Source organism: Panthera leo, chromosome A2 (genome assembly GCF_018350215.1).
Source record: "Panthera leo isolate Ple1 chromosome A2, P.leo_Ple1_pat1.1, whole genome shotgun sequence".
NCBI lineage: Eukaryota > Metazoa > Chordata > Mammalia > Carnivora > Felidae > Panthera > Panthera leo.
Window position 1 is genome coordinate 9,450,758 of NC_056680.1, and position 9,487 is coordinate 9,460,244.

At 54.6% G+C, this 9,487-nt stretch overlaps 1 protein-coding gene across 1 annotated transcript in view; it reads right to left on the reverse strand.

The window, feature by feature from the left end:
• The window catches only part of CACNA1A (calcium voltage-gated channel subunit alpha1 A), a 106,859-nt gene extending 97,822 nt beyond the window's left edge, over positions 1 to 9,037 (reverse strand). Inside the window, 3 exon segments of the mRNA XM_042927282.1 lie at positions 1,355 to 1,507; positions 3,907 to 3,998; positions 8,895 to 9,037. Coding sequence (XP_042783216.1) covers positions 1,355 to 1,507; positions 3,907 to 3,998; positions 8,895 to 9,037 — 388 coding nt within the window.
• Positions 9,038 to 9,487: the final 450 nt, after the last annotated feature.

Here is a 9,487-nt window from a genome sequence, read left to right on the forward strand (position 1 = left end):
AAGTTTGCATCGTGGTGCTCTTGATTTCGTTCCCACCCCCCCCACCCAGCCTTCCGTCCCCCCTCCCCCTGCCCCCCATCACGAAACACTCTGAGGGCTGCTTCTAGAAAAGCAACCGTCCGGAGAGTCTGAGGAATTTGGTTATAAATATATTTTAAAATTAACCTGCTGCCTGGGTGTCTGTCTATATCGGTCTCTTACTCACACGCCTTATATTTTTAATCGCGAGCTTTTCAGTTATCCTCCTAAATCGGGGCTTCCTACCCACCCCGCAGCTGCCCCACCCACATCTGCCCCCTCACAACCCCACCTAGGCCCAAGCCAGTTGTGTCTGCTTGGCTGGAGAGAAAAAGGAAGGAAGGAAGGAAGGAAGGAAGGAAGGAAGGAAGGAAGGAAGGAAGGAAGGAAAGAAGAAAGAAAGAAAGAAAGAAAGAAAGAAAGAAAGAAAGAAAAGAAAGAAAAACCCAATAAAACCTCAACACTTAGGATCCAGGAGTCCTGGTTTCTCTGCTCTCGGCTGACTTTTCCGAGGGGCCCTGCCCTGTATCTCTCCCTCCTGCATTTCCGCCCGGGGTGACGAGGCCAGGCGCAAAAATAGCTCTGCCTCAATTAACACCTTCTTCATCGGGGAAAGAAATAATTAGGACATCCCATATTGAGCAAACTTCACAAGCCCAGGAGAGAAGGAGTCAGGAGAAGCAAGAGAAAAAGGAGGAAGGAGAAAGCACATCTTGAACACACGTTTTCCGTCCCCCGTGGGGCGGCCCAGGGCCAGGGCTCTGCCTCTTGGGGGTCACCAGGAGGAGATGGCCGGTGGGGAGCCACTCCCGGCCAGATCCCTCTGCCCACCCAGCAAGACAGGCCTGAAACCTCTTTCTTTTCTGACAGGGACTCCCCCTCAGCGTCACCGTCCTCTCTGTCCACCCCATGAATTCGTGGTCCCCTCGCCCCGTGACCAGCCCTGCCGATGGGCCCGTCTGCACCAAGATGGCCAGTGGCCCCCAAACTGACATACAGGCTTCTCTCCTTATCCGATTCCGTTTGGTACTTGGGCTTCAGGGAGCAAAAGGGTTTGGAGAGCAGGAAACGTCACTGAAAATGGATCTGGAAGCTACCGGGTCCCCGTGTGTGTAGACAGCGGGGGAACGCCATCCGGGGACCCCAACGCAAGGCCCTAGAACTACCGAGACCTCGAGGGCTATTTCACCCCCCCCCCCTCGCTCTGCCTGCAGCACTTCGGAAGCAAGCTCTCCCAGCTGCCCGGAAAAAGAAGCAAAACCCTGCATCTCCCTTCCGGGAGCTCGTCCCCAAGGGAGGAAGCTTGGGAAAGTAACATCATGCTGCTTGGACCTACCTGTCCCCTCTTCAAAGCAGGTGGTATGAAATTTTCCCATATAAAATTCTAACCCTATGATTGCAAAAATAAGAATTGCAAAAAACAGGAGGAGGCCAATCTGCAGCAGGGGGATCATTGCCTTCATGATCGACTTCAGGACGACTTGTAAACCTGGGGAGACACAGAGAGAGCCCCACAGCTCCATGAGCGAGCACCCCAAACCCCAGGCACCCCGAGCACACGCGAAGCTGAGGGTGGGGTGACAAGGCTGTTTGTTATCCAATGGGAAGAATCCCTCCCAGTATGTGAGGGCACTTTTCACTTTAAAGTATTTTTGAAGTATTTGACACATGCTGGGTCATCTGATGACCTTTTAGGCAAGACAGGCGTGGAGACTGGTTGCTTTCGGAGCCGTCCTCCTAAGTGTAGGGCGGCCTTCACCCAGAGAGGGGAGCCTTTTCTTAATTCTTCCCACCGAGAGGGGGCGTCTTTTCCTAATTCATGCAAAGGCTGCAGTTAGGTTAGCCCCACCTCTACTCGGGGAAAGCAATCAATGTCCTAGTTCCGGTCCCGGGGAAACCAGACATGATTTCACCGGCTTGTACCCCCAGCCCTTGATGTGGGCGCACACGTAGCCCCATTTCGCAGAGGTGGGAGGCGAGACCGAGAGAGGTGATTTCATCCCAGGGCATTAGCAATAACAGAGCCAGGGTTTAAGCCCAGGCCTGAGGGATGTCAGATCCTAGGTTTGCGGCCACCGTGCGGTCAGGGAAGTCTACGGTGAAAACGAGGGTCCGAACAAAAAGCCTGAGGCCTTGCTTCTTGATTAGCCGAACTCCGCGTGGCTCACGATTAGCACCTCCTGGTGGGGGGAAACCACGGGGGTCCGAAATGGAAGAGCGATGTTCTTCCACCCGCCTGGCAGGGTGGGTAAGGCTCCAAACACTGGGTGGCGTTAGTCCCCGGGCCAGATACCCTGCACCCACCTGCCAGCCGCTAGGGGCTCCCAGCTGCCCCTCCTCTTTGTACAACTCGGTTATCAACAGCGGCCTCAACCAGGCGGCTGCTGCCTCCCCGCCTCCCACCCCCGGCAAGTGACCAGAGAGGTACAGAAGGCCAGCAAGCAGTCTCTTTGCCTCAGGTTGGAGGATACCTAGGGGGCTACTCACAGTCTAGAGCTTTCCACGAGATCAGGCTGAGACTGCATCCTTGCTGGGCATCTTTCCCGTTCCATCCCGCTGTCCTCATTCTCTGTCTCCTGACAGCCCCCTCCAGATAAGGCAGGGCCCATCTGAGCACCTCGCTAAGCCTGCATCGAGGGGCCCCGACCTCGCCAACGACCCCGGCCATGTGACCTTCACCAAGGCAGGTCACCGTCCTGAACCTTGGTCTCTCCATCTGTAAACGGGGACTGGGAGAGCACCGCCCTCTCAGGATTGAAGGAGGGAGCTCCTAGCTGCCAAAGCACCATCGTAGGTGGTGATTAATAGAAACCCTTATTAGCGTTAGCTTGGGGATGATCCCTGACTCAATGCAATGCAGGCAGCTCCCGGAATCCTGCAGACGCTTCAGAAGACGTGCCTTCTTTCCACGAAAAGGCCCTGCTGGTGGTCATCGGGGAGACCTTACCCTTTAAATCTGGGTGGCAACGAACCCGACGGAAAGAGCCAAGGAGGTGGGAGAGGGTGCCAATGAGAGAAGCTACCTCACAGGCTTGTGGTGAGGGCAAACGAATTTGAAAAATGGCAACTACTTAGAGCAGTGCCTGGCACACAACAAATTATTAGCGGTAGGACGAACTGAGGCAGTGGGACAGAAAAAAGGTCGGCCCTGTTTTTTTTGGGTTTTTTTTGCAGCTGAACCTCCTTCTGACCCTGAATACTGCAGCCATCCCCAAAGGTGGGGGGGGGGGAATGGAAGCACCCTGAGAGAAGGAGAAAGCAGCACCGGATGCCTATGGACTTTGGAGCTCATCACCGTCAAGCTGTCAGAGCTCAGGCGCATAACTTAACCTGAGCCTCAGCCTTGTCACCTGTCAAATGGGTTCCCTGGGTGACTGTGAAGACAAAGAAAGGCATTCGATGCATGGAAAGTTCTGTCCCTAGCGTCCAGTAGGCAGCGGGCGCTCGATACGTGGTGACCGCCACTGCCACGAGCATTACTGGCCAGGCTTGGGGCCACACTTGCTAAGCCCCAGTCCCGCCATTCTCAGCCACGTGACACTGCTCCAATGGTTCGGCCGCTCTGAGCCTCAGTTTCCCTACCTGTCAAACGGAGATGTTGCCGAGACCCATCTGCGGAGAGCTGTGAGTACTGACTGAGCTAACATCAACACGACTCCGGACAGATAGCAGGTGCTCAATAAATGAATGGGAGCAGACCGGCTGCCAGGTTCCTGGGGGCGGGCGGGGGGGGGGGGGTCCCTTGGGGAGCTTCCCCCAAGAGAAGGTTGCCCTGACACAGGCTGGGAGGCACTCGGGGGCCCCTTCTGAGATGCTCTGCGGAGGGGAAACTGAGGACTCCCGGGACCCCCTGAGCAGACCCCTTGCCAGGGTTGGAAACTCACGCACTTGGGATTCCAGACACCAGCTTGAGCGGTCTCAGCACTCGGACTGCCCTCAGGGTCCGTAGGTCAAACTCCGTCCCAACGGTCGCCAATATGCTGGAAGAAAGAAGCCAGAGCGGAAAACAGAGGGTGGGTTTCAGGGTCAGACAGGAGTGGGATTTGATGTTAGTTGTTGGCTCGGTGACCACAGGTGCGGGGCTTGCTGGGCCTCGGGGTCAGGACCTGGAAAGCAGCGTTAACAGTACCTGCCTTATAGGATAAGAGGTGATTTGCAAAGACCCCGAGTCGGTGCATGGTTGGTGGTCATGAGTAAATGCCGGACGGAGAGGGGCGAAAGTTTCCCATCACTCGTGGTCGGGGCGATGCTCCATATATTACACAACTCGCCATCAGAACGAATCACGGGGAGGCCCGGAGGTCTGGGGGGAGGGGCCCGGGAGAATGGCCGACCCTTCGGGGCTCGGCGCTCTTTACCAGCTGGCAGGAGAAGTGGTTCAGTCTGAGCAGCCCAGCCTGCATGGGTTCAAATCCCGGCTCTGCCATTTCCCAGCTGGGAGACCTTGGACAGGCCAGGACTCCTCTCCGTGTCTCAGTTTCCCCTTTTTGTACAACAGGGGTAACCCCAGTACGGACGACACCTCAAAGGGGCGTAGGGACTAACGAGACGTTGAATTGATACGTGTGGCGCGGTCAGCACGGCGCCTGGCGCGCACGAAGCGTGCCGAGCTACTCAGACATAAATGAGAAGGGAAAAAAAACCCAACCAAACATAGAAAACCAAAGCAAACAAGGCGTGTGGCTCTGCTGGTGTGGACTAGCTTGGTCATCTGAAGAAGCGTGAGGCCGCCGGTGAGAAGGCCAAGCCAGCCAGGGTGACAGCGGGAGGCGGCGACAGCCGATCACACAGGGCCCTGTGGGCCGTGGCGAGGACCTGGTTCCTTCTCCAAGTGACGCGGGAGCCACAGAGGGTTCCGAACACTGGAGAGATGGGATGTGGCCTGTATGACCATGAAGCCCCCTGCGGGGCAAGGCCAGAAGTTGGGACCTGGGGACGAGGCCACTGCACTTCCGGGTGAGACGCACTTCCGGGTGAGACGCGGCCGGTCTAGGCGGGGCTGAGCGCGGGACCCAATGGGAGCCCGGAGAGGAGCTCAGCCCCGCCCCCAGATGAACCTGCGAGTGGGTGAGGTTCAAACACCAGTCCCTGCAGCCCCAGGCTGCAGGAAAATGGGGAAGCAGCACCGCACACACAACCTGCGATCTGGACCGAAACCCTAGCCCTGCCTTTCTCACGGTGTGGCTTCTGTCCTAACCTGTCCAAGCCTCAGAAATGCAGATCATCGGACCTCCCTCCAGCCCCGTGCAATCTTAACTGGCAACTAAAATGCACTCTTCCACCCTCCCCCCCCCCCCCCTGCCCTGGAAGGATGGGAAGGAATGAGGAGGGGAGGCGGGGAGGGCGGAGGAGAAGGCTTCTGTGGCCAAGAAAGCTCTATGGAGGCCTAAGTTTCATTCAGGATGTTGCTGGGGAGAAATGGGTGGGCTGGCGCCGGAGGCTCTGAACTGGAGGCTGAGGAGGTGGGCCTTATCGTATGGACAGTGGGAGTCATATAAGGTTTCGGAGCAGGGGAGGGATGTGATTAGGGTTGGCGTGGTAGAGACAGGGCTGACAGCTGACAGGACAGATGGGCAGTGATGGAGGCAGAGCGAGGAGGGAGCGGTGAGAGCAGGCCGGCGTAATGAGGGCTGGAACTAGGACAAAGGCAGTGGGAGTACAAAGGAGGCCCCAATTTAAATATAGCTGCCATTGATTGCTGGGCATCAGGGAGCTTGCCTGGGCTCATCAAATTCTGCATTCCAGCAGTTGGTAGGATGAGCCCCATTTTCCAGAGGAAACTAGAGCCCAGAGAAGTTGCTAATGCACGGAGGTCCATACCCTGGAGCAGGACCTCAAAGCCAGGACCCCAGCACGCCAGAACCCCGGTTCTTCATCTCCTGCGGCTTGTTGGATGGGGTGGGGGCCATGGGGGGAAAGACAGAAGGGAAGAATGGCTTCCTGGCTCTAAAGGAACCACTAGGCAACGGCCATTCACTCATTCAACAAAGGTTTAGTGAGCACCTACTATAGGGGCCCAAGGATGCCGCCATGAACAAAGAAACAATGGGAAAACATAGGGTATGTGAGAAGGTGGGAAGTGCTATGGAGAACAACATGGCAGCCGCCAGGGCTTCCGGTGGAAGGATTAAGCGTGGTGGGATGGGAGCAAGAGGAATCCAAGACGACTCTAGGGTTTGGCCTGAAATACCCGAAGGATGGGGTGGCGGGAAACTGAGATTGCAAAATGGTGGGTTAGGAGGAAGATCAAGACCGGGCTGTGGACACGTTGAGCTTGAGATGCCCGTTGCTATGACTCCCTCGTTAAAACCTTCCATTGGCTTCCATCAGGCTTAGCATAAAATCCAAACTCTACCGGGATCACAAGACCTAGCATCACTTGACGCCCACGGACTGACCTATCCCCCCACACTCCGGCCACCCCGACCTTCTGTTCCTCCCACAGGAAAAGCTCCTTCCCACCCCAAGAATGTTACAGTGGCCATTTCTTCTGCAAATGCCCATCCCCTTAACTCTCTCCCTCTTTGCCTGGCGCCCTCTTCAGGTCCTTCAAAGGTCACATTTCGCCTTCTCAGAGAGGATGGCCCTGGCCCCTCTAGCTAAAGAGATTCTTTGCTCTCCAGGATTATATCGTTTATTAAGCTGTATTTATTATTCCCCCCCCCGCCTTCTAGAATGTGAGCACCACAGAGACAAAGGTTGTGTGTGTGTGTGTGTGTGTGTGTGTGTGTGTGTGCACGTGTGTGTGTAGCACCTTTTACGGCCTAGCAGGTACTCAATAAATGTCTGAATGAGAAAAGAGTGGTGGGAAACAGGGTTATGGTAGACCAGATGTCCTAGAGTGGTACAGAGGTAGAGTGAAAGAAGCCAAGGGCCCCCAGTGGAATGTTGGGAAAGAGCAACATTTTAAGAGACTCGTGGTTGAGGAAGGAGACTGGTGAAAAAGAGGAAGTCACGGAGGTGGGTGGAGACCCGGCAGGGAGGTTCATCCTAGGGGGTCAAGTTCAAAAGTGTTTTGAGAAAGGCAAGGTCACTGGTCTTCAGGGAAGCCCAGGGATGAGTTGGGTGCAAGGGATTAGGAGCATCAGGTCACTGGGGGGTCTTGCCGGCAGAGGGGGGGGCTTGTAAGTGCTCTATAGCCCCATGGGGACAGTGGCATTTTCATCACCGGAGAACGTTCCACTGGATGGCGCTAGTCTTGCTTCACCCCACTAGGGCGGGGATTTTCAATATCTGTTTTGTTCACAGCTGTATCCCCAGTACCTAAAACTATGCCTGGCATACAGCAGGTGCTCACTAAATGCTTCTTGCATGCACAAACAATGAGGAAGTGAAAAGTAGGAAAGCCTGATGATAACAGAGTATATTCTGGAAGAGACAGAAGGCTGGGTGGAAGACAGGACTTGTCTTAAACTAGGAAAAGGATTGTGGAAGATACGATGGCTGTTTATCCAACAGCCAATCCTACGCCCTCCCTTGCCAGGGGAGTGCGTCTTCCATCAGAGTCAGAAAATACCCAACAGGAAGTCTTGTTTCCCAGAATTCCTTTCCACAGGAGCCCTGGTCGAATGAGCCAGTCATGTATCTAACAGGACCTGAGGGGGCTGCTGGGGGCTGTTGGAGGCTTCTGGCGGGGGGGGAAGTTTTCTTCCCCTGAGAAAAGTGGCATGGCAGGAGACAACCCCTCCTTTTCTTTGGCTGGATGCTTTTGTGTAGACATCTTGGAACAAGGTGGCCATCTTGGGACCATGAGTGGTAAAGGTTGCCAGGAAAGTCCTTCCACAGAAGACGCCACAGTGGAAAGACAGAAAGGGCTCCTTGGGGACATCCCTGGGCTGTGGAGCCAACCCTGCAACCAGCCACCCGGCCTCCAGACTTCTTGTCATGTGGACGGACAACAGCCATCTTTCCTAGTGGATAAGAGCCAGGCGGCCTGGGTTCAAATCCCGGTTCCTCCGATCGCTAGCCGTGTGGCCTCGGGTAAGTCACTCAACTCTTCTGTTCCTCAGTTTCCTGGGCCGTACGACGGGGATGACAATATACCTGCCCCGATAGGTGCGGGGGTTTATGTGATGTGCTTGGGATTTAGGAAGTCCTACACAAATGGTTGCTTTTGTCTTCTTCATCATTTTTCTTCTTCTTGTGTTACTTGGGGGTAAGTTATGCCGGAACCCACCAACAAAGGCAACGGTCATCGCATTGTTTCCACTAGGTGCCAGGTGGGTGAGGAGGGAAACATGTGCAAAGGCCCTGGGGCTGGAGAGACCTCCTGGTAAAGAGTGAGGTCACTAGCTGAGAGGGAGGGGACGGAGGACAGGAGAGTGACCAGGAGGTGTTAGCATGGTCAGAAAGCAGGAGAGAGATGGAGGCCGCTGTGGACCCCTGACCTCAGGTTAGAAGAAACACTTGCCCCCACGGCCAGGGTCAAATCTTCCTGAGATGGGTACTTAGGAGCATAACTGCTTCCCGTGCAGTCTATATTCTTGCCATTCATAGATCGTGCAAATCCTTTTCAGGTTTATTTTTATATCACTTGGCTTTTACCTCCTCCTGGAAAAAGTATTTCTAAAATTCCTTAAAAAAAAAAAAAATCTTCAAACAGAGAGAGTCAAGTTAATTGCTCTCCTTAGTTCATGGCATATTTATTTATACCTTTGGTCTTTGCACTGTCCCTCTCTCTGTTCATTTGCCCATTCACTCATTCACTCATTCATTCGTTCGTTCGTTCACTCATTCATTCATTCCCTTGTGTCCCCAAACCCTACTTTCATTCGCCTCTCCCAAGAGACAACCAATATAATGTTTAATTTGGTCTTATTGGAGTGCATTCTTGCAAAACATGTGCTTTATTTTGAGGGCTTATATTTTTAACTTACATTGACGGCACGAAGTTAAGCATATTCTGTTGTTTCCTGTTTTCACCCAGAACCAGGTTTTTAAGCCCCATCCTGGGTGGTCCATTAGACGTGCCATCTGGAGCTCTCACTCGGTCTAGGGGCTCCGTAGGTACATCCGCCATATTCCCGTCCCCAGGGATGGACACCAGGTGCCTCCAGCTCCCCCCCCCCCCGCCCCAGGATGGTGCTGTAGCGAATAAGCCTGCACCGCCCCTCACAGACCTGGTGAAAATCTCCCTGGGATGACTGCCTGGGAGCGTAGCTGCTGGTGAGTCTGAATTAACTCCACTTGGCACGGATGATGACCTTCCGCAGGGCCGCCCAGGCCACACCCGCAGGAGTGGGGGCAGGAGTCTCCTCTGTCCCCACATCCCGCCCACCCTTGGCTGATCCACCTTGCTGACTTTTTCCACTACGAGAGGTGCACGGAAATACTCGCTGTTTTGATTTTCATCTTTCTGATTGCAAATGATTTTGAGTACCACGTCACATACTGGTTAGCTTTTCAGACTTCTCCCTGCTGTCTGTGCAGAGCCCGCTGTGGGGCTCAAACTCATGGACCGCAAGATCAT